Here is a 24828-nt window from a genome sequence, read left to right as displayed (position 1 = left end):
TCTATTTTTCTCAGCTTCTAGTGCTTTGCGGAGCATGCAGTTGGCTTTTTTTAGGCGCTCCTTGGAGGCTGGGGATCTATGGGCTTGCCACTCTCGACGAAGCCTTCTCTTATTGTATAGCAGTTCTTCGATGTGCCTAGAAGCACGTCTGCTGTTAAATGGTTTATTAGATGTTATAGGTTGCGTGGAATGTTGTGCAGCCAGTGTAATAACATTCACTAACTCTTCAACTGAATTGTCGAGGTCTTCTTCACAGGAAATGTTTGGGCGGTCATTAATATGAGTACTTACATACTTTCTGTATTTGAGCCAGTCTGTTTTACCAGTAGTTAGAGAATGTAACCGTTCTGTAACCTGAGGGTGGTCGTAGAGGTGAAGCAAGATGGGCGAATGATCTGATGATAGATCTGATAAGTGCTCCACACGCACATGAGCCTGCGGCACTCTTCTTGTGATAGCAAAATCAATCAGGTCAGGTTTCTTATTTGGATCTGTTGGCCAATATGTAGGCTTACCCGGAGAAATAAAGTCAAGCTTGTTTCGCGGAGTTATAATCGCGTTGTAGAGTTGTTTTCCCTTGGGGTTGATGAGTCGAGATCCCCAGTGGGTGTGCTTTGCATTGTAGTCACCAGCTGCTATAAAGCGGTCACCCAATACATCGAAGAAGTTTAGGAATTCTGCTTCGGTAATAGCGAAGCGCGGTGGGCAGTATATAGAGGCTAGGTTTAGGTAGCCGCTTTGGGTTTCGTGGTGTACTGCTGTTGCTTGAATATAAGTCGTAGCGAATGATGGCATCTCGTAATGCCTAATGCGATTCTTTATCAGAATTCCAGTACCTCCATGAGCCTTCCCATCAGGATGATTTGTCGAATAAAATGTATAGCCAGTAAGATGAAAATAGTTTTTATTTGTTAAGTGAGTCTCTGATATGAGCATGGCGTCAATGTCATATTGATCAAGGAACTGCATAAGCTCGTATTTGTGCTGCGAAATGCCATTCGCATTCCAGAAAGATATTTTAAAAGTAATCATCTAAGATTTTTGTTTGACTAAAAACTCCAGGAGGAGATTTTGAGTGCGCACAAGCTCCTGCAGAGTTTGCTGCATTGCTCCCATTGTTTTTGTTATAGTTGCCAGCATTAATTCTATACCACTAGGTAATTGGGATGTGTTTACGCAGATACTTTCCGAAGTATGGTTCGATGCCTGTTGCTCCAACAATCCTGGAGTGGTTTGTTTAAATGTAGGTGTTGGAACTGAAGCGTAAGACCCGTTGTTGTAACTCAGCGCCTGAGCAAAAGAGACTCCCGGTGTCGTTGTTGATGGTATGTATGGAAGATTTTGGCGGATGGCTGGGTTTCTAGCTGCAGTTATTTTTTGGGTTAGGCGGTTTTTCATCTCCTTATAAATACGGCAACCTCTGTAGTTGGCCGTGTGGTTTTCCCCACAGTTGCTACATTTTTTGGCAGATTGGCTCTCCTTATTTAGAGGGCAGTCCATAGTTAAATGTGCATCCCCGCAGACAACGCAGACTGCGCGAAGTTTGCAGTATGTTCTCGTATGATCATATTCTTGACAGTTCGTACATTGGATGGGTCCATTCCGTTTATGGGGTTCAACAACCGTGATTCTGCGGTGCAATAGATATTGAAGCTTGTAGATTGGGTGAACTTCATTTTTATTTAAAGGCATATTTTCCGGTGTCAGTTCTATCTTGAACATTGGCTGGGGAATTTTGTTTCTGTTTATTATGTTTATAGCCGTTTTGGCATTAAAACCCTTTTCTTTAAGCCCATCTATTATTTCAATGGTTGGAACTGTTGATTCAATTCCTTTGATAACTACTTGTAGGCCTTTGCTACTTTTGAGTTGATAGGTATAGTAATTGGTTTTTCCCTCATCTAGGTATTTGGCCACTGATCGATAATCTTGTTCATCGTTTGCCTGAATTTTGGTTTCATTTATGTTACCTCTTTTTATAGAAGTGACATAGAACTTGTTAGCTCCAATTAGGTCAATTATTTTTTTGACTAGCTCAGCACAATTTCCTTGACGAACATATATGGGTGGTGGCCTTGGTTTCTTAACAGTGGTTGTTTGAGTGGCAGCATTATCTTCGTCTGTGTCACTAAGAATCGAAAATCTATTATTGGTCAGCGTATTTTTCGGGACAGTGATAGTATTTGATTTTAATACTTTTGATGCATTGGTTTTTTTAGAAGATTGCGGGCTTAATTTTTTTTTATTTGCACATAGCGATCGATTCCAGTTTGTATTAACGTTCCGTTAGCATTTTTCGTAGGTTTTTGTTGGGGGAAGGGGAGCTTGCCGGTCAGAACTGACGATGCCGGGCGCTGAGTGACTGCAGTAGATGTAGTTGTTGTTGTGTTGGTTGTTGTTGTTACCCTGTAGTTCTCAAGGGGGCCGGTGGCACTTTCGGGGTAGAAAAGGGATCGACCACCCAGTGGTCCCTTAAGGGTCAATAGGTGGCGTGTGTATTTTTTACAAGAGCAAAAGAGTTATCGGAGAGTGAACACTTCTATGTGAACACTTCTATATGAGTTAAAAAAATTGTAAAATGAAATTTTTGACAAGTTTATAATGATTTTAATAACGAATACAACTTTATTTTGTTTATATAAAAAACAAATTAAAAAAAAGTTAATATAATAAAATAAATATTATTATAAATATTAATCGTAACGGATTGCCATAACTACCCAACCCCGCTACCATCACTAACCCAACGTTTGCGCCAAATTTTGTAAACATTGTATTTAATTTGTCTTATTGTACATTTAAAGTGTTATATTTTGTTGTGATCTGAGGTGTTGTCAACAGGTGAGTAACACCATGAGTTGTGCAAGTGAAATACCTAATAATGTGTGATATTTAGCCATGAACAGCAACAGGCACATTCGTCGATTTCTTAAAGAGGAGAAGGAGAAATAGTGGTGCAAAGGACTCCTACGTAAGTCTTTTTTCTTTGATATAAATATTTTAGTGAAATTTTCTTCCTTTTTAGATAAAAGCCATGAGATCGTTGTTGCTGCCAGAAGGGGGTTTAAAAAACTTGCGGAGGGTTCTCACGGATGAGTTTGTTGTGGGATTTAAAAAGGCTTTTCTGGAAAAAAAGCCGTAAACTCCTCTACACATTTCTATGGTGCACTTCACGGTAGGTTATTTTTATAACTGTATTTTTTATAATACACTTAGTTTCTTGATTCAATTTCAATCTATTTACTTAGAATGCCATCTGTCTTTAATCCTATTTCTTTCTGTCTTTTTCTGCTTTTCACTTTTAAAACATGGTTTGATGTAAACAGGCTTTTATAACAAAATCTTAAAACATGGTTTGATGTAAACAGGCTTGTATAACAAAATCTAAAAATATATATTTAAACCCATGCAGAGGGAATTATAATTTAGTCCAGAAGTTTGTTACGCAGTAATGGAGACCTTTTCAAACCTATAAAGTAAATCCATTTAACCATGTCCGTCTGTCTGTCGGTTCAAGTTTCAAAAGCGTGAAATAAGTCTACATTTAACTGTTGGTTATTCTTATTTTATATTTATGCTTTTCTAGTCACAATTTTATTCCTGAAAGCTGCAAGGGTATTAAAACTTTGGCTTGCCGAAGTTATTTTCTGTTCTCATTTTATTTTAAAACACTAAAATCTTATTTCTTTTTAGATATTGTTTCAGAATCTGGTAATGAAGAAATATTGATTCCCAAGGCGATTCAATTGCAAAAGAAACGATTTTTTAAAAATAAATCCAAATCAAATAATAACAACAATGAGGAACTCAACAAAAACGTGTCAGCAGAGGAATTTGTTCAATAAATATAAATTAAAAAAATAGAAAAATTGTCTACTTATAATACAATAAATTAATTTAACAAAAAGTATTTTTTCTTGGGAAGTTTCATAGCATTCAGCTTTTTTGGTATTGAAAACACCAACCCCATTTCATACCCCTTTTCGCCACAAAAGGGACCGATAGGTGGTCCCATTTAATACCCCTTTTCGCCACAAAAGGGACCGATAGGTGGTCCGATAGATGGTCCGATAGGTGGCCCCTTTTGTGGCGAAAAGGGGTATAATATGGGACCACCTATCGGTCCCTTTTGTGGCGAAAGGTAATGCAGAACTTCGCCATATGACCACCGCCTAGGACATGCCGTGGTAAAAGTGGATAGAAATTTACATTGCGGGTGGTATGAGCGGGAGTTAGTCCCAAGCCCCCGGTGTATGGCGATTTCGCTAGTTCGGGACCAGTCCCGGCGAACTACAGGGTAGTGTCGAAGTCACAGTGGTAAATACGGGCATTGTGCTGGTAGTTGTGGTAATATTGCTTGTAAGGTCGTAGGGGTCGGGGGACGGGCATTGGGCACTCCACGGCTCATTGGGTGCTGTGCCGCTTGCACATAATAATGCAGGGGAGAGCGAGCGCGCTCTCGCTGTGTTCACTTGCAATGTTGCAGTTTTCTTTGGTACTATTGACTCATCAGCTCGTATACAAAAGTAAGCGTTGTTTCTGATTGACGAAAGTCGACGTTCGTCTTGTTGTTGTTGCCGAGCTGTGCTCATTTTACTTAAGTTTCAGAGCTTACACTCTGACACGTTGGCTTTTAATTTATAACACAGGCCAACAGTGTTTTTGGTGCAGCCCTATGGGCATTAAATTGTGTTAATATAGACGGATATAAGCATATCTGCATACTTAGTTTTCGAGATTAACGGGTGGTATTTGTGCAATCGCGGTTTGAAAAAAGTAGCAACATTTTATATTTTCATTTAAGATATCTTCGAGGGTCTGTGCTCAGTTGTAATAAAACCTATGCCAAAAAATTGCTTAGATGCCCTTCTACATAATTGCATTTAAGGTTCCATCATTATTTGAGTTAATAAAAGCCTATGAGCCATTGAAGTAATTTGTTCACCTCTATTTACAACCAACTTAATGCGGTGAACAGGCTTAAAAAAATACAAGGAAAAATATGTGCCCTAAAATATTTTACATGCATCTAGAGGCGTCTTTTCCCGAATTTTTTAGATAAATCCCACTATTGTACTTCGAAAAATGGAATTTATAGAATTTTTTCCGTAAGAATGGGAAAAGTAACAAGTATTTTAGAGTCACTCTTACGTAACGAGTTTGTCGTGATTTTACACAGTAGGATTTTTAAAGATAACAGTGGCGTCGCCTTAAAATTGTGGTGGGGATTTTTTTTAAGGCATATTAACCCCTTAAAAATATAATTTGTCTATGTTCGGCGCCTACTGCTAACCAAATTGAAAGGTAAATTTTTACGAATGTGTCAGATATTTATGTAAAATGAGATTTAAAAATAGTTGTTACTTTTTAAGTTCTTACGCGAAAACAAAGTATGCAGATATGCTTATATACGTCTATATTAACATGTTTTTATGCCAATAGGCCTGCACCTTTTAATAAAGTCCATTTTGTTGGCCTGTGTAATTTATAGATTATATTAGTAATTTATCACACTAATCTAAAATTTTCATGGGCAACACGAGCACTTGTACCCATGCCTACCCAGAGCGTCTTTTCGCGAATTAAATTCGGTTATTTTCACTATATTTTGTAATCATTCGGCGGAGCGATACAAAAATACGTATGATGTCGTTGACAGCGCGATAATAATCTAAATCTAAATCAAAGAAATAGGCATCAATACATTCAAATTTATGTAGGAAAACCAGAAGAGCAAATAGGACGACAAACTCGTAGTGGTCGGCGCTTCTAGAATAGTCGAATAGCTTTTTTCTGCGCTCCTTGGTGTATATTCCCCCTTAAGGCCTAATAGGTTTTATCTTCAATGAAAATTTCTTACGAAAAATAAAAAAAAAAATTTATGAACGAAATAAATATTTCGTGGAGATTTAAATTTTGTAGGCTTTCCGATTTAATGAGCTTAAACAATTTCATAGTCAAACTCATGGTCAACAAAGAAAAATAGCAGACTCACATGCTCCTTTAGGCGATCCAACATTTTCTTAATATTTTCGTCGCGCAAGGACTGGGCAATTTTCAATTTTTCTTCGATTGCCTTCTGCTCGTTCGCCTTCTGCTGCTCAAGAGTTTCACGCGTCTTTTCGATCTCTTGCGCATGAATCTGTCAATCAGTGTAATCAAAAAGTTGTACTATAATATTATTAAGGGATTAGCATGCCACATTTAACCTTTAGTTTTTCCTTCATGTCACTGATGATGGCCTCTCGCTTCTCCACATGAAGCTCCATTTTCGACTCCAGCTGCTCCTTTGTCTGAGTAATGAACTCATTAGTGATCTCATCCTTTTTGCGAGTTGCCTCTTCAACTTTTGCCAGCTTATTCGAAATATCAGCCATCTTCTTTGCCTCTAGAGACTGTAAAAAAGAATTATTTTTTGTATAAAGATGGAATTGGATGGATGGAATTTTATTATCAATTTTGTTCGAAGTATTAAAAATAGCCAATATTAAGTGCGAGGGAGGGCGACAAAGCTTGAACTCTGGCCACCCACCTAAAAATTCTTTATTTGCTTAATTTCATGCATTTTTGAATGCATTAATAGCATAAACAAAGTACATATGGGCACTTCCACCAAAAGGTCCACCAAGCCAAAAACCTTGAAGCTTGAAAAAAAACATATTTCCACATGATTTTGCCCCGATATTAGTTTCTAATTAGTTGGATACTGAGCTTAACTACAAATTTGGAGTATAGTTTGATTATTTTTATGACAAACCCCACCAATATACGCAAAAATCAGTTTTTGGATATTTTTTTGTTATTTTTTTGGCCCGTCTTCAGTTGTGAATTTATCATTTAGGAATGCTAATATGTGTCATTTTTCTGTACTAAATGCTTAATTTAAATGTTAAACTATTAAGTTAAAAGCCAAACAGCCAGCAATTGAGGGATAGAGGTAAAGAAATACACTTCACAAAACGCTAAGAAAAAATGTCCCGAGCGACATGTTCCGGGCGAATGTGGTTGAAACTGCATAAAAAAAAACGGAAAACCATTTTTGAGTAAAACCAAAACCATTTCCCAGCGACATATTTGGACAACATTCTAAAAAAATCGCATTCAAATATTCCATCAGAATTCGCTTAATTCTAGTGTTAAATGAACATCCCCGAAAATCACTTCTATTTTTGTCCCGAGCGAATATGGCAGTTTTTTAACGATATCTTAAGAACTAAAAGTGGTACAAAATCAAGATTTTTACACAAAATAGAGCTTGGGAACAGTGAAAAATTAAAATAAATTAAATAAATTAAAACACCACCATTTTTTGTAATACTAAAATGGTTTTATTTTTTAAAACAATTTTAAAAAAATGTTACCGTTGTAGCCGATTAAAGTCTAACGATTAACATGCTTATCGCAAAGAAAAAGGGGCGATAATTCTACACATAATTAGAATAATTTTGGGATTTTTTTAAAGGAAGAAACAAAGAGAAAAGCAAAATTTCAAGTAATTTTTGAAAACACAGGGCGGCAACACTACTATTTTGACCGTGTTGTTTGATTCGAAGTTAAAGTTTTTAAAAGATACACTCTTTATCTTTTAAACCTTATACTTAGAATGGCAACATAAGGATAAATCGCGTGTATTCCGGCGTCCAGAATTTTTTTAAATTCCCCTAAAAAAATACTTAATTTTAAATTTAAAAAATATTTTTTCGTTAAAAATACACGCCTAAAAACCGAACTGAGGTGGGCCTGAGTTACGTAAAACCGGGCCGCCTCAGTGATCACGACTGGATTTGGGCTGATTTCTAGGAAACCAAACCGGGACCAGTGATCCTCACCAGGTCGCAGAGCCGATTTAAAACCGAGCTCTTATGGATACCGCACCACTACCCGGATCTTCCTCCTCGCTGATGTTTTCTCGATGATCGTGGGAACGCTAGTCCCTGATCTAAAGGCATTTTTCCAGTATGCGGTTTTTTCGGTATTTTTGTGTATTTTCGATTGGCAACGCGATAGGCGGACGTGAGGTGTTTCCATTGGCAAACGCGTCTGAAAACAGCTGTTGTGCTATTGTCATTTGCGAGCTGAAGTAAACAATGGATTTAAATAATTTGTTATTGATAATTGTAATCGCAGAACAGCATTTGAACGTGGAAACATTGCTGCAATGATGAAAGCAACAACATCCCACGTTACGCTGCTTGAGCATTTATGACGGCAGAAAGCAAAAGGATCTGCTGCAGAAGGCGTTCATATATATAGATCTGAACAGTCATTTAATTAATTCTTTGACACGACCCGCGACAGCAGTAGCTTCTGCGCCGGCACGTCACTGAACAGAATCTGATACGGGGCAGAAATCCTACAAGAACATTGTGCGCAAGAAAGAGGGAGATGTGCCCTTTTCCAGCAGTCGCCTGTCAACGTGTGTCATTTAAATATGGAATGGCCATCTACGGTCTAACCAGGAGGTCGCCTTAATGGACGAATGGCGCACGCGAAGCAAACGTCAAGATCATGGAGACGGGAAAGCCCATGTGGCTGCGCTGCAACGACCAATATTTCGCTTCCGATCCTTTCTAGCCGAGCCATTCCATTGGATAAACGAACTGCTACTGCTCTTTATGCGCTTGGATCATCCTCGGAATTCTGAACTATTGCCAGATCATTTGGCATATATCATATATCAAATACCAATCTATACGAAATAATGTTCATGTAAATATCAACAATAAATGGTTTTAATATTTCCCGCTTCTTATCAGCCTCTTATCAGTTTCGGGTCCAGAAAAATGTTCATGCCTGGTTAATACTGCTTAAATATACCACAAATTTCACTTTCCAGCCCTGTAACGCGACAAATTTCCACCCTCCCCTCGCCTACAAGTTTTGTATGGGATTTGGGCGCGTTAAACGGTAAATGGATGCAAACGCGACGCGTCCATAATGAGCAGAGGGCATTAGGTTAGGCTTTGCCTCAACTTATATAACCGCCGTTTAGTGTGCCCAGAGCGAACGATGACGATAATCCCGTTTTCGATAAATAGTTATCGGGTCACGATTCTAGTGATGCGTATTTAGTTGTTGTGACGATGGGTCGTCACACGGTTTTTTATACCCGTTACTCGTAGAGTAAAAGGGTATATTGTATTCGTGCAAAAGTATGTAACAGCTAGAAGGAAGCGTTTCCGACCCCATAAAGTATATATATTCTTGATCAGGGTCACTAGCCGAGTCGATCTAGCCTTGTCCGTCTGTCCGTCTGTATGAACGCTGATATCTCAGAAACTACAAAAGCTAGAAGGTTGAGATTTTCCACACATATTCTTTGGCTTCCTACGCAGCCGAGCGCCATGCCCCCCTAACGCCCACAATCGCCCACTAACGATTTTAAAATGGGTCCTGCGCCCACATCTTTAAAGATTTTCAAAAAGTATAAATGCAATTTTGTTGTGTATATTTATACCTATCAAAATGTAGAATACATTTACAAATCGGACCATTCATTAAAAAGTTATACGCTTTCAAAATTGTCAATATATATCTATTTCCCTCGCATTCCCTTAAGCTGAGTTACGATTATTAATTGTGTATATTTATACCTATCGAAATGTAGAATACATTTACAAATCGGACCATTCATTAAAAAGTTATACGCTTTCAAAATTGTCAATATATATCTATCTCCCTCGCATTCCCTTAAGCTGAGTTACGATTATTAGTCGGGACACCAACCCGAGTACAGCGTTTGCACTCCCTTTAGCTGAGTGACGGGTATTAGATAGTCGGGACACCAACCCGACTATAGCGTTTTCTCTTGTTTGTATAATAAATCCAATCAAATATCTTAATGAAAACGCTTTAAGTCGAAATTAAAGCATGCAGTGGACAGTAGATTCCAGGAATAAAAAAAAATGAGTTCCATTAAAGTTTTAATTAAAAAAAATTTTTCGAATTTGTGAAAACTTTGGGATTTTCAACTTTGGCTTCGAATTCTAAAGACATGGGCACAGTTGACAATTTTAGGAATGCCGATGCAGATTTCAGTGAAAATAATTATGGGGGAATATACACCTAGAATGGTAAAAAAAATCCATTTTTTTATTTATGTGTTTTTTTTTTTATGACGCTTGATGTCTAACTTAGGATTCCTAAGTTAGGAATGTCTAGTGAAAGTTTGGAGCAAAATTAAACAATTGATGATACAGTGCACAAATTTCGATATAAACCTAGTGCTCAACTTTCTATCGCTTTTTTCTCGAAACCATGTTTCCCAAATCGGTTACCACGATAACTCGAAAATCACTGTACCGATCAACTTGAATTTGGTTATGTCTATTATATTTGAAGATTATCTACTTTTTGTCGTTGGGGATTTTAGATTATGTTTTATCGACATAATAAGAACGATTTTTGGTCTAAAAATTGCTACTCTAAGTTTAGTCGCCAATTTGTCAAAAATTATTTCGAAAAACCCTTACGACAAAAAGTAGATAATAGTCTAAATTTTATTATTCTTTTTCATTTTGTCACTTTGATGATTACAGATGAAATGAGAGTGGTCACCGCGAAGAACTTCACTTTTGCGATAGTTGAAAGAGGACGCGTATACTCAACTAATATGTAAATGAAATTCTCAAAAAAATTAGACGTGTTCAAAAAAGTAAGCGTTTTCATTTAGTGAAAAAATCAGAGACCGTAACAGTTATAAGTTTTATTAGAAAAAATAACAGGGACCGTAATCATTATATGTTAAATAATAAAAATTACTTTGTAATGATTAAAATTAAATTTATATATATTACATAGAGCATAATAATTATTTTTGAGCAAAAAAAATAGGACTCAAAAATAATGATTATTGATAGGGGGATTCCCAAAACTGTTGAATTGCTGAATTGTTGAAAATTCAACCAAAAATTTCAGCAATTAAGGGAACGACCCAAAATGGTTCCTATTGAATTTTCAAACAGCTGTTATTTGTTGAAAAGTTTCACGGAACTTAAAGCATGTAAAATTTGATCTATTATTGCTAGTTACTGTCTAAAAGTGTTATTAAGGTAAAAAGAACCACAAATATGCTTTCTAAGTTAATTTTAAAATAAATAATGCGTACTGGTGATACTAAAATGTTACAGAGTTGCCACGATTTTTGAAAAAAGGTGACAACTCTGGCTTTTCAGCAATTCAACAAAATTTTCATCAGCCCCGAGGCTGTTGAATTGCTGAAATTTCTGAAAGTTGACCTTGTATGGAACAGCTGATTAACAGCTGACCAAAATTCAACAATTCAGCAATTCAACAGTTTAGGGAATCCCCCTGATGATTTTTATTTTTTTTTGCTTAAAATAAAACTCAAAACAGCCTCGCGGGCCTCCTGTAAGACTTTTCGCCGATCTGATTTCAAAGCCGTCTAAGCGCTTATCAAAGCTACGTCCACGATTTTTTGCAACTTTTTTTAACCACTTTTAAAATATAACTTATCCTATGATTTTTAATGTATTCCAATCAAAATAAAACTTATAACAGCCTCGCGGTCCTCCTGTAAGACTTTTCTTCAATCTGATTTCACAGCCATTTAAGAGGCTATTAAAACTACCTCAACGATTTTTTGAAAATTTTTTTAACCACTTTGTATTCCTCTTTTTGTATCAGCTGGCCAAGGTTGTATATTCAGTTCCCGCTACGCAAGTGAGCGTGGAAAGATCTTTTTCGGCCCTCAAAATGGTACTGACCGATCAAAGGTGTAACCTTGCTAATTACACACAAAAAAATTTGCTTGGTAAAATTGACTAACAAAGATAGTTACGTAACTATTAAAATAGTTACGTGTATTTTGTTTTTGCTTTGGGTTTGTGTCTTTGCTAATTGTGTGTATTTTGTTGTTGTGAAATGACTATTTACTTAGTAGAATTGACAATTTTGCTGGTTGGGTCCTGTTTGACAATTATAACAGTTGATTTTACCAAGTTTTTTTTTGTGTGTAGCTTTATCGAAATTATTATTAAAAATTAAAATAATAAAATTAAATAATAAATAAATATGTTTGTAAAAAAATAGTGGTAAAAAATCGAGGAGGTTGTTTTAATAGCCTCCTAAACGGCTGTGAGACCGCGAGGCTGTTTTGAGTTTTATTTTGGTTGGAATACAATAAAAATCATAGAATAAGTTATTATACCCTTGCAGAGGGTATTATGATTTCAGTCAGAAGTTTGCAACGCAGTGAAGGAGACATTTCCGACCCCATAAAGTATATATATTCTTGATCAGCATCACAAGACGAGTCGATCTAGCCATGTCCGTCTGTCTGTCTGTCCGTCCGTCTGTCCGTCCGTTTCTACGCAAACTAGTCTCTCAGTTTTAAAGCTATCGGGATGAAACTTTCGTAAAAGTCGTATTTCTATTGCAGGTAGTATATATGTCGGAACCAACCGGATCGGACAACTATATCTTATAGCTCCCATTGGAAGGATCAAAAAAAAAAAAACCAAATAAAATTCTAGTTCCGGTGTCATATAGCTGCCATAGGAACGGTAGAAAAATTAAATGGAAATTAATGGGAAAAAAATTATATTTTTGTTGGTTTTTATTACATTCCCTTCTACTCTGGGATATGACTATTTTGAAATATTTCCGAATTTCGATTTTAATTTTTAAAAGATCGAACTACTATATCATATAGCTGTGATAGAAACGATCGAAAAATTCATGTGAAATAATATGAAATTTATCATTTTTGCGATTTGTAAATTAATAGAATGATCTGCAAGGGTATATAAGCTTCGGCTTGCCGAAGCTAGCTTCCTTTCTTGTTTTTTAAAAGTGGTTGAAAAAATTTGCAAAAAATCGTGGACGTAGCTTTGATAAGCCCTTAAACGACTGTGAAATCAGATTGACGAAAAATCTAACAGGAGGACCGCGAGGCTCTTTTGAGTTTTATTTCGATTGGAATACAATAAGAATCATAAGATAAGTTATTTTTTAAAAGTGGTTAAAAAAATTTGCAAAAAATCGTGGACGTAGCTTTGATAGGCCCTTAAACGACTGTGAAATCAGATTGACGAAAAGTCTTACAGGAGGCCCGCGAGGATGTTTTGAGTTTGTATTTTGAACAAATAAAAAAAAATTATCAATAACACTATGCAGCATCAAAAATTTACCTCGATGGATGCTATATTTTTGGATTCGTTACGAATTCCAAAGTTAAACTGCGTTTTCCAAAAAGTTCCCCGACGCAAGTATTCTTAGCAAAAGGACCTCAAAGTTCGAAAAATGCTGAAATTGGCCAACTTTCCGGAGCTCTCAGAGGCAAACGGGTACATTGGTTAATTTGGTGTTAAAGTTTTTTAAAAGATATACTCTTTATCTTTCAAAACCCATACTTTGAATAATTATAGGATTTTTATTAAGGGAGAAACAAGTTTTAGAAAACATAGTCAAAAAACATAAAAGCATACAGCTTCGGTCAAAATAGTAGTAGTGTTGCCGTCCTGTGTTTTTAAAAGTTTGTTGTTGTGACTTTTTTTTATCCAATGAGTCTAATAGTACAATTATAATCAATACAATATTACCAAAAGAAGATGAATTACAACAACAAACTTTTAAAAACACAGGACGGCAACACTACTACTATTTTGACCGAAGCTGTATGCTTTTATGTTTTTTGAGTATGTTTTCTGGAATTTATTTCTGTCTTAAAAAAAATCCTAAAATTATTCTAAGTATGGGGCTTGAAAGATAAAGAGTGTATCTTTTAAAAAACGTTAACATCGAATCAATCCATGAATCCGTTTGCCTCTGAGAGCTCCGGAAAGTTGGACAATTTCTGCATTTTTCGAACTATGAAGTCCTTTTGCTAAGAATCCTTGCGTCGGGGAACTTTTTGGAAAACGCAGTTTAACTTGGGAATTCGTAACGAATACAAAAATATAGCATCCATCTAGGTAAATTTAAAAAACACTAAAAATGCTGCACAGTGTATTCATTATTTTTGAGTCCTATTTTTTTTGATCAAAAATAAAGATTACCATTGAGAAAAAAGATAAAAATCATCAATTTAAAAATCATGGCGGGTATGCATAGATTGGACAAAGTTAATTACTTTGATGAAAATCTTTTTTTTAGGGTTATTATAAGTGGCCGATTTTTTGTTTGAAGAAATAAAAATAATGATTACACAGGCCGACAAATTGTGACATGGGTCGGTGTCCAGGCCTGCCACCATTTTATTTCGATAAATGAGGCTTTTCTAAGCATAAGTTGCCACTACGCCTATAGTCCAAAACAATTCACAAAAACCTGATGAGTGTCTTAAAATTTAAGGACATAAAATGTCTTTAGATCAAAAATGCATTGTAGAAGAAAATATTTTTATTTAAGTTTTAAACGATGTTCACAAATGAAGATTTTTAAACTTTGCTGTGACTTTAAAATTTTGAATGCGCCCACCTCCTCGTGTGGTTAAGGTAGATTGAATTTTCCAAAACGACCGTATAAAAGAGACATGTAACTATTTAATTCCGAAAAGATTACTAAAATTGGTTGACCACTCTTGAAGATATATCCCAAAAGACGAAGAAAATTTGTGACTTTCTTAAATTAAAGGTACCGCAAATACCAGAGCTGATGGATTATATACACAAAAAAATTTGCTTGGTAAAATTGACCAACAAAGATAGTTACGTAACTATTAAAATAGTTACGTGTATTTTGTTTTTGCTTTGGGTTTGTGTCTTTGCTAATAGTGTGTATTTTGTTGTTGTGAAATGACTACACCCAGAAAAAAATCCGTTCGAAACGTTAGAAAATCAAGCCCAAACGGGGTCAAAAAGTGCGTAAGCCCGTTTGTTGTCAGTTCATGAACGCTTGGTCATAAAATTTGACCGAAATATTGGCATGCTTTGAACGAATGGGGTCACTTTTAGAACATATTGGTGTTGAATTAGGAAGATTTGAGAACAAACGTTCAAAATGTGAGAACAAAAAAAGGAGAACGGATTGTTCGCAAATCAAAAAAAATGTTGTTGATTTTTTTCGTTCTTTTTTTTCTGGGTGTATTTACTTAGTAGAATTGACAATTTTGCTGGTTGGGGCCTGTTTGACAATTATTACAGTTGATTTTACTAAGTTTTTTTTTTGTGTGTAGGTGTAGTGGCAGTGGCCTGGACACCGACCCATGTCACATTTTGTCGGCCTGTGTTATTTTCGGTCCCTGAAAAATAATTTTTACCGGTTATGTAAAATTTGTATTATTAAAGTTTCAAAATAATTATTATTATTAATTTATATAATATCGCTCAAAAATAACTTTTATTTTTGATTTTTATTCTTGAATAACAGTTATTTTTGATTTTTCAAATAGAAGTCTATTAGAGACTTTTTCCTCCAAGTTAACGAAATTAAAATCGTTGGAAGACTTTTATTTTGCAGCAAATAAAATCAGGAGCACCCAATTATTACAGAAAACTGTCTGTCTGTCTGTCTGTCTGCATGTCTTGCATGTCATTACAGCAGTTCCTGAATTTCAAGTCCTTTCAAATGGTCTAAATATCTTAAGACCACATATTTATTTAGCCAATCTAAAGATTTTTCTTTTCTTCATTGTTCACTAACACCAGTTTACAAAAAAAAATCGATGAAATATACCATGAAAGAAACCTTTGTTTTCCGGTAAGGTACGTTTTTCTGATTGGCACTTAAAATTTTTTTATGGATAAAATTTTTTTTTAAGTGTAAAAAATGTTTTTGACCCTTTTTTAATTTCTAACTTGAGTTGTGGTTAACCGATTTCAACCATAAATGACTCATTTTACAGGTAATAGAATGCCCTCCAACTTTCTTATACACTGGATTGAGTTCAATCCTAGCAAACTATTCCAGCATTTTTCCCTTCACAGGCATTTTCTATTGCAGCGTGCCGAATGAGAAAATATTAGAAAGTCTATTTAATGACGAGTGTAATAATTTTTCGTCACAAATGTTGATATCAGAACTTTTGTATGTTGAAGGTGCGGTCGTCACTAGTTTTTTACCTCGTTAAGAGGTGTTTTTATTTGATATCAGAAGTTTTTGTTTGCTTACATTTGCTCTCATAGGAGCTAATATATACATTTAAATTTAAATTGGTCAATCATAATTTTTAAACTATTGTATTTTAACAAATTAAGTTAAAAAGGCGTTGAAGTATTTTAAAATACCTTTTAAACGAGGTATAGCACATGTCTGTACCTTTAGTAGTGTAGAACTTACAAACTAACGAAATTTAGCTATTTTTAGCTTTTTCCCGCTAAAGTAGCGGCTTTTTCCAAAAGTCGTAGAACAAAAGATTCCTATATGGAACTCTTAAGTGCAAATTTACTGATTCCATGACCCTAAAATACAGTTCGGATACCCTCCCACAAAATTCAATACTCAGGGAGCGTTAATTGTTCGAGCTGGCAAAAGTGGCTATTTTCGTATAAAAATAACTTTTAAACGTGACTTTTTACAGTAATGTGTTATATACCAAAATTTAAGGAATCTCAAGGGCTATACAGTTTAAGGTTTTAAAGAAAATCGTTAGAGCCGTTTTTGAGAAAAATAAAAAAAAGCTAAAAAAAAAGTTTTAAAAAATTGTCTTTTGTTCATATTTTTTTAATTATTACATTTACACAAATTGCATATAGAAGGCGTTTATAGCATTTAAAAATACCTTTCAAACGAGATGCAGCACAAGTCTGTAGCTTTAGTAGTATAGAAGTTACGGCTTTCCGATTTTTAGCTATTTAAAGCTGTTTTCCCGCTAAACTAGCGAGTTTTTCCAAAAGTGGTAGAACAAAAGTTTTTTATATCGATGTGATGAACGTCATATAAAATTTTCAAAACTTAAAAAACATGTTTTGGACAAACTGACAAACTGACAAACTGACAAACTGACAAACTGACAAACAGAATTAAATGTTCATTTTGGGAAGACGAAGAAAATCTTATTTTTGCTATAACTTTTGAACGGAGCGTCGGATTTTGACAAACGACCCCTCATTCAACGGGTATTTTCAAAAGGAATACAAGTAAAATATTGCGAGGGGGCAATTATCCCCACCGGCCCCAACAGCTCCAAATTTCGAAATTTTCACTTTTTCACTTTCACCGCTCTCTCTCCCAAGCCAATTGATTTTCTTAGAGTCTTGGTATGCAATCCTGTTAGTTTTTGCAATACCTTTCGATAGGTGTATCATTCATTATGATCGGACCATCACAGTAGATTTTCATTTCTTCGTGTATATATAGTAGTCGCCTTCGCACACTCTCCTGGTGCGCTTCGTCATTAGAATAAGAAGTAAAAAGTAAAAAAAAAAAAAAATGACCAGAAGAGTGAAAAAGGTATGAATGTGCTAACTCGCGTTCAGCTCATTTTGCACGTTAATCTAATAAAATTATGGTAATACTATACATTAGCGGACTCACCCCCGAAATTCGCGAAAAAATTATCCTCGATGGACCGCGATTTCTTAAGAATTTACGTGCAAAAAGAACTTGGCGGTCGGCCATGGTTCTCTTGTAATTAAATTTCAAAGTTCCCGGGCTTGCTATAAAAACAAGTATGCTTTTCAAACGTTTGCTATAAAAATCATATATGTATATATGTACCCTTTTTCTTTTTTGTCAAAATAGGACTATTTTAAAATTCCAAACATCTGAGTAATTGGTATTAGAGGGAAGTAGTCCTCACAACCGCGTAAAAATGATCCTCGATGGACAGCGATTTCTTAAGAACTCTCATAACCATAGATGACCACATGTGTATTTTTATTATGATAATCAGAAGAAATCGCGGTCCAAGGAGGATTATATACTTTAACCTTTCTTTTAGTCTTTTCCACCCAATTTGGGAGTCCCAAAGTGGGACCTATTTTGTGACAACTAAAAACGGTCAACTGTTTTTTACATGGTCTGGTATTTTTTCGCTTGGAATGATCTTTCACTGCATAATAAGGAAGACTCGAAGTTTACAAACTTACAATGCGACGTTCTTCGGCCGCCTTTAACTTTTGCTCAATTTCTTCGACGCTAACGTTCTTGCCGGGGGTGACCGGTCGCTTAGGAACGGCCACATTGGGAGCCGGCTCAGCCAGGATGACCTCATAGCTCAGCCCTCCACGAGACTTCTCCTGGCAGCGAATCTCTGTAGCTGTGAACGATAGAAAGTTGAAAAAGACGGTTAAACGAATTTGTGTTTGTGTATTTGGCGTGCATTAAATAAATAAGCCTTAAGGGTGAACTGCAATCATCCCTCTAGTTGGTTATTCGAATCAAAGAAACATGACGTAATTGGTTTAGGGAAGAGGGTGAAATACGAACTAGTCTGAAAAACAACTAGTTGTACAACTAGTATAAAGCAACCTGGAATTTGTCTGAATGCATTTGGATTCAGGGTCTAGAAAATTTGTGCTAGTCGAAAAAATCGGTCAACAACTTAACGAGAAATGGGTATAAAAACTTTCTTATTTAGATAGAAGGTTGGTTTTTTTTTTAATTCGTATGGAATTCGTGCATTACGCCAAAGCAGTTGTTTGTTTGGTTATATGGCTAGCCATTTCTCGTTAAGTTGTTGACCGATTTTAATAAACGATACCTCATTTTGTTGGTTGCTTTATGCACTTTAAGACAACAAATTAAAGCGCCCTGAAAGTGGGACTCGAAAAGGTACCAAACCTTTAAAAACACAGAGCGGCAATACTACTACTATTTTGACCGCAGCTGTACACTTTTATGTTTTCTAAAATTTGTTTTCCCCTTAATAAAAATCCTAAAATTATTCTAAGGGGTAAGGGGTAAGTAAGGGGTTCGAAAGATAAAGAGTGTATCTTTTAAAACATTTTAACACCGAATCAAACCATGAATCCGTTTGCCTCAGAGAGCTCCGGAAAGTTGGCCAATTTCAGCATTTTTCGAACTTTGAGGTCCTTTTGCTAAGAATCCTTGCGTCGGGGTACTTTTTGGAAAACGCAGTTTAACTTGAGAATTTGCAACGAATTCAAAAATATAGCATCCATTGAGGTAAATTTTTGATGCTGCATAGTGTAATTATTAATTTGAAACTCTTAAAATTTTGCATTGGCTGAAAGGAAATGAATACTTTTATTTGTATTTAAGGACATTATGTCCTTTCAAGTAGAAACATAAACACACATTATGTGTATGTATTGCATATGTACAATGTACATACGTGTTTGATGAAAATTTCGAATCTTAAGATTAATAATAAACTTGGAAACATTTTGGCTTTGTTTACAGAATTTGTAGTAATTTGTTATTTTAAATTAAATAAGGCTCTTACTTCTGCTACAAATGAAAAATATTTTTTTAAAAATAAAACCTAACCTATTGATCGAAAATCATATTGATCGGAACAGCAGTTTAAGTTTTTAAAATCCAAAACAAATTTTAACTTTAATTTCCCCTTTCCCCTCCCCATACCACACAGCACTAACCCTCCAATGCCATTGCCATCCGCTCTCTGGGTTTCGCTCTCTCGGCAGGCTCCCACAAAATGCAACGCAATAACTTAGAAAATCTAAATAAGCTCTTTAAAAATACTTAAAAAAATGTTAAAAACTTGAAAAAATAAACTTAAGCATTTGGGCCATAGAATAACTATTGACCCAAAAATCATCTTGATCGAAGCAGCGGCTTAGATTTTTTAAATCGAAAAGTTAATTTTAAATGTAGCCCCCAAATTATGGGGGATATCGAAATTTCTTGTAGATTTATAATTAGGCCTTTTTAAGACCTCAAATTCTGCAAAACCCAAATTTCGAAATTTTAACCACTTTAGAAGTTAAGCTTAAGTACATCTAATGTTTTTTTGCTCGAAATATGGATGTTGGAGCTGTTTGGGGCCACTGGGGGGCGCCTACGCCCCCAATGGAATACTGTGCAAAAATTTGGATGCTCTAGCTCATACGGTTTGGGCTGTCGTATCCCCTTAGAAATCATAATCTTGAGAATTATCTGCATACTTAGTTGTCGCGTTTAACGGTTGGTATTTGTGCAATCGCGGTTTGAAAAAATAGCAACATTTAATGTTTTGACTTAAGATATCTTCGTCCATGATCAAGCAAACAGTGCTTTCAAAGGCAGCAAGTATGTCCTGGCTTTTATCACCAAGAAATAAGCTCTCACTGTCCAATAAAGTGAGAAACTATAAATCTATTCTCAGCCCAATCTGGAAATATGCATTACAAATTTACGGCATAGCGTCAAAGTCAAATCTGAACAAAATAAGAGTAGCGCGAAGTAAGATTGTTAGATCGATTTGAAATGCCCCCTGGTTCATGAGAACCAGAGATATAGAAAGAGATCTCAAAATTCCAAAGATAGGCGATGCACGCAGAAAAGCACTATAAACGCCTTGGCTCTCATCCTAACTCCCTAGCGAGGAGACTAATATGGAGACCTACAAGAAGAAGATTGAAAAAATACCACCCACATGACCTTCCTTTAAGATCCATTTAACCGTTTAAAGCTTAAAATTTAAAATATAAATAATATAGAGTTAATGTATAAACATCTATACCCACATTTTGTTATTCCCTGTAATTTACAACCTGCTCAAGCTGCCACATAGGTAGCAGTATACCTGTTATTGTTGAATAAATATAAACCCTTAAAAAAAAAAAAAAAAGATATCTTCGAGGGTCTGCTCAATTTTACCAAAAAAGAAGAGAGAACGCTATAGTCGAGTATTAAATTACTCAGTTTAACAACTTTAATATAAATATGCCTTCTTGTATGTTTTTCGCGCGCCCCATTTCAAATAATTTACATTTTACTGTAGATTACAAAAATTTATTCACCATAACTAAACGACGCAGTAAGGCTGCTTGATTGTTATTTTATTTGGTGAATTCCCAAACTGATTCATAGACAAGAGAATCAATCAATAGTGCGATTTTATATCGATTTTTTACGTTGGGAAAAACGGGTATTACAGGGCTCTAGATTTGTCAGTTAACAGCTGTAAACGGAAAAAAAAACACCGTTGTCGCAAGCTTCAAAAATGCATATCAAATTAATTTGCTGGTGGATTGTAATGATCAATAACTTGTTTTTTTTTGTCAAAGCACCTTCTACCAGTAGAAGTTATAAAAATAATTTCGGTTTTGAGGCGTGTATTTTTAACGAAGCCATTTATGCCAGCATTTTTGCATTTTTTCTAACTTTTTCAACTTTGACGAAATGTAGCTTCTAAACTAATGAATGTAACCCAATGCAGTGTATAAGTTGGAGGGCATTATATTACCTATAAAATGAGTCATTTATGGTTGAAATCGGTTAACCACAACTCAAGTTAGAAGTTAAAAAATTGTCAAAAACGTTTTTTACACTTAAAAAAAATTTTATCCATAAAAAAAATTTTAAGTGTAATTTTCTTAATCAGGAAGACGTACCTTACCAGAAAACAAAGGTTTTATTCATGGTATATTTCATCGATTTTTTTTTGTAAACTGGTGTTTTATGCGTTTGAATAAGATTATGGATAAGAATAATTATCCGATACCCTTAATCAATGACCTTTTAGATAAATTAGAGGGAAAATCAGTATTCAAGTGTTTGTTAACAAGGAGCTGGTAAAATTTATTTTTTGCGTATGCCGATGGGACTTAAAACTTCTCCGCAAGTATTTTAAAGATTCGTCAATGATATATTTTCAGATACGGACAAGGACAAGGTTGTAGTATATATGGACGACATTTTAGTTGCCAGTAGCAATATAGAGGAACACTTAGAAATATAAGCAGAAGTATTTAAAAGGTTAGTTGAAAATAATTTAGAGTTAAGAATGGAAAAATGCAACTTTTTACAGGACAATGTTAAGTATTTGGGATCTTTGATTTCATATGATGGAATTAAAACTGATGATAGGGGCTTAAAAGCTACACACAAAAAAAAAAACTTGGTAAAATCAACTGTAATAATTGTCAAACAGGCCCAACCAGCAAAATTGTCAATTCTACTAAGTAAATAGTTATTCCACAACAACAAAATACACACAATTAGCAAAGACACACACCCAAAGCAAAAACAAAATACACGTAACTATATTAATAGTTACGTAACTAACTTTGTTGGTCAATTTTACCAAGCAAATTTTTTTGTGTGTATACAAAATTTTCCTAAGTACAAGCAGTTAAAAGTTTTTTGGGTCTCTGCTCTTATTTCCGCCGATTTATTTAGGGTTTTTTTTTAATAATAGCGAAACCATTGTACGATTTAGTGAAAAAGGATGGAATGGAAATTCGTCAATTTTTGGCGGAGATACAGTGAACACCGCAAAACGTCTTTTTAAAGTGCTCTATACGTGTTTTACATGTGACATGTTTTTCTCGAAACCACGTTTTTAAAAGTCCGTGTTCATCGGCATTTCTAAACGGCTCAACCGATCGTTTTTAAATTTGTCGCATATTTTTCTGGATAAAAAAACCCGCCCCCAGGGAATCGTTTTTTTCTTTAACTTTAAAGATTTTTTTGTGTGTATACAAAATTTTCCTAAGTACAAGCAGTTAAAAGTTTTTTGGGTCTCTGCTCTTATTTCCGCCGATTTATTTAGGGTTTTTTTAATAATAGCGAAACCATTGCACGATTTAGTGAAAAAGGATAAGGTATTTAAGTTTGCCTTTTTTTTTGGCTTTTGAAGGCGAAATTAACGGAAGCGTGTTGGGTGTGTGTCTTTGCTAATTGTGTGTATTTTGTTGTTGTGGAATAACTATTTACTTAGTAGAGTTGACAATTTTGCTGGTTGGGCCTGTTTGACAATTATTACAGTTGCTTTTACCAAGTTTTTTTTTGTGTGTACTTTATGGGGTCGGTAACGTCTCCTTCACTGCGTTGCAAACTTCTGACTGAAATCATAATACCCTCTGCAAGGGTATACAATCTTGGTAAGATCAACTGTAATATTTGTCAACCATAAAAATTGTCAATTCTTGTAAATGTTAATTCTTACTTTATGGTATAAAAAATAGTTATGCAACTGCAAAAAGGGTAGAATGTGCCTGAACTATAAATTGTAGTTAACTCACTATTTTTATAGTAAATATACAAATATTTATAGTTATTTCACAGTAATTTATAAGTAATATTAAAAAGGTAGTTGTCCAATTACCATTTCCAAAAAGTGACTTTATCCTACACCTTATAAAGGTGCGGGTTGCACTTGACTTCCAGCAAAGAGTATAAATATATAGAGAGGACATGTCATACAAAAGAGTGTCGTATGGCGGGTTCTACACACAAAAAAATTTGCTTGGTAAAATTGACCAAGAAAGATAGTTACGTAACTATTAAAATAGTTACGCGTATTTTGTTTTTGCTTTGGGTTTGTGTCTTTGCTAATTGTGTGTATTTTGTTGTTGTGAAATGACTGTTTACTTAGTAGAATTGACAATTTTGCTGGTTGGGGCCTGTTTGACAATTATTACAGTTGATTTTACCAAGTTTTTTTTTGTGTGTAGCGGTGGAACCCGCATTTTAACAGTAGAACCCGCACTGCTCGATTCTACTTGGAATCTATTCGGCCGCAGCACTGCTTGCCATTTGACCCAGTGGATAAGACATCTGACTACCAATCTAAGCGGTTCGGGGATAGAATCCCGTTGTAGAATTTCAATTTTTTTTTTTTTTTTTACACTATTGTGTATACACTATGATTTAGATTGGATTGATGGATTTCCATTTTTACATTTGTTTTTAAATTTCGCTTAAGAATTAAAAAAAACCCGCCCCTGGGAAGCTCGTTGTTTACTTTTTTAATTTTAAGAAATTTTGTTTGATTTTCCAAAGTGAAGAATGCGTTTTTCAGCTAAAAAATTTGACTTTGGGCTTAACAAAAAAATATTTAAAGTTAAAAAAAAAACGATTCCCTGGGGGTGGGTTTTTTTATGCAGAAAAATATGCGACAAATTTAAAAACGATCGGTTGAGCCGTTTAGAAATGCCGATGAACACGGACTTTTAAAAAAGTGGTTTCGAGAAAAACATGTCACATGTAAAACACGTATAGAGCACTTTAAAAAGACGTTTTGCGGTGTTCACTGTAACTCCGCCAAAAATTGACGAATTTTCATTCTGCTTTTACATTTCGTTTAAGAATAGAAAAAACCCGCCCCTGGGAAGTTTTATTTTTTTACTTTAAATATTTTATAAAACCGTGCAAAATCAAAAATTATTTTTTTTAGAAAAATTTTACTAGTACTAATTACATCCTAACTTTCAAAGTTCTTTTAGATTTACTTAAAACTTTTTTGTATAATGTTAAGATGTTAATCTACAAGAAAAGAAATATAAAAAAATTGGATTTCTTTTTTTGCAAGACCCTACCATTAATTACACTATGCAGCATCAAAAATTTACCTCGATGGATGCTATATTTTTGGATTCGTTACGAATTCCCAATATAAACTGCGTTTTCCAAAAAGTTCCCCGACGCAAGGATTCTTAGCAAAAGGACCTCAAAGTTCGAAAAATGGTGAAATTGGCAAACTTTGCGGAGCTCTGAGAGGCAAATGGATGCATGGTTTGATTCGATGTTAATGTTTTTTAAAAGATACACCCTTTATCTTTCAAACCCCATACTTAGAATAATTTTAGGTTTTTTTTTAAAGGAGAAACAAATTTTAGAAAACATAGTCAAAAAACATAAATGCATACAGCTGCGGTCAAAATAGTAGTAGTATTGCCGCCCTGTGTTTTTAAGGGTTTGATGTTGTCACTTTTTTTTATCCAATTAGTCTAATAGTAAAATTATAATCAATACAATATTACCGGGAAAAGACCAATTACAACAACAAACTTTTAA

The 24828-nt window shown here is 34.9% G+C and overlaps 1 protein-coding gene and 1 long non-coding RNA gene across 7 annotated transcripts in view; one reads left to right on the top strand and one right to left on the bottom strand.

Moving 5' to 3' along the window:
- The window catches only part of stai (stathmin), an 87942-nt gene that overhangs the window by 7588 nt on the left and 55526 nt on the right, over nt 1-24828 (bottom strand). For all 5 annotated transcript variants that reach the window (XM_044393753.2, XM_070219465.1, XM_044393751.2 and 2 more), the window contains 3 exons: nt 17991-18160; nt 6210-6395; nt 5996-6142 (listed from right to left, as the gene is read on the bottom strand). In XM_044393753.2, the coding sequence (XP_044249688.1) occupies nt 5996-6142; nt 6210-6395; nt 17991-18160 (503 nt within the window). The remainder of the gene's footprint in view (nt 1-5995; nt 6143-6209; nt 6396-17990; nt 18161-24828) is intronic.
- LOC138914972 (uncharacterized) lies at nt 2728-3907 on the top strand. Of its 2 annotated transcripts, XR_011420673.1 has the most exons (4): nt 2728-2841; nt 2897-2971; nt 3026-3175; nt 3694-3907. It is a non-coding gene; the product is annotated as an uncharacterized lncRNA (long non-coding RNA). The 2 variants fall into 2 exon arrangements; XR_011420672.1 differs by lacking the exon at nt 3694-3907 and having other exon boundaries at nt 3026-3664.

Source organism: Drosophila takahashii, chromosome 2L (assembly GCF_030179915.1).
Source record: "Drosophila takahashii strain IR98-3 E-12201 chromosome 2L, DtakHiC1v2, whole genome shotgun sequence".
Classification (NCBI taxonomy): domain Eukaryota; kingdom Metazoa; phylum Arthropoda; class Insecta; order Diptera; family Drosophilidae; genus Drosophila; species Drosophila takahashii.
Note: the sequence above shows the minus strand (reverse complement) of the source record. Positions and strands in the feature narration are given on the sequence as shown.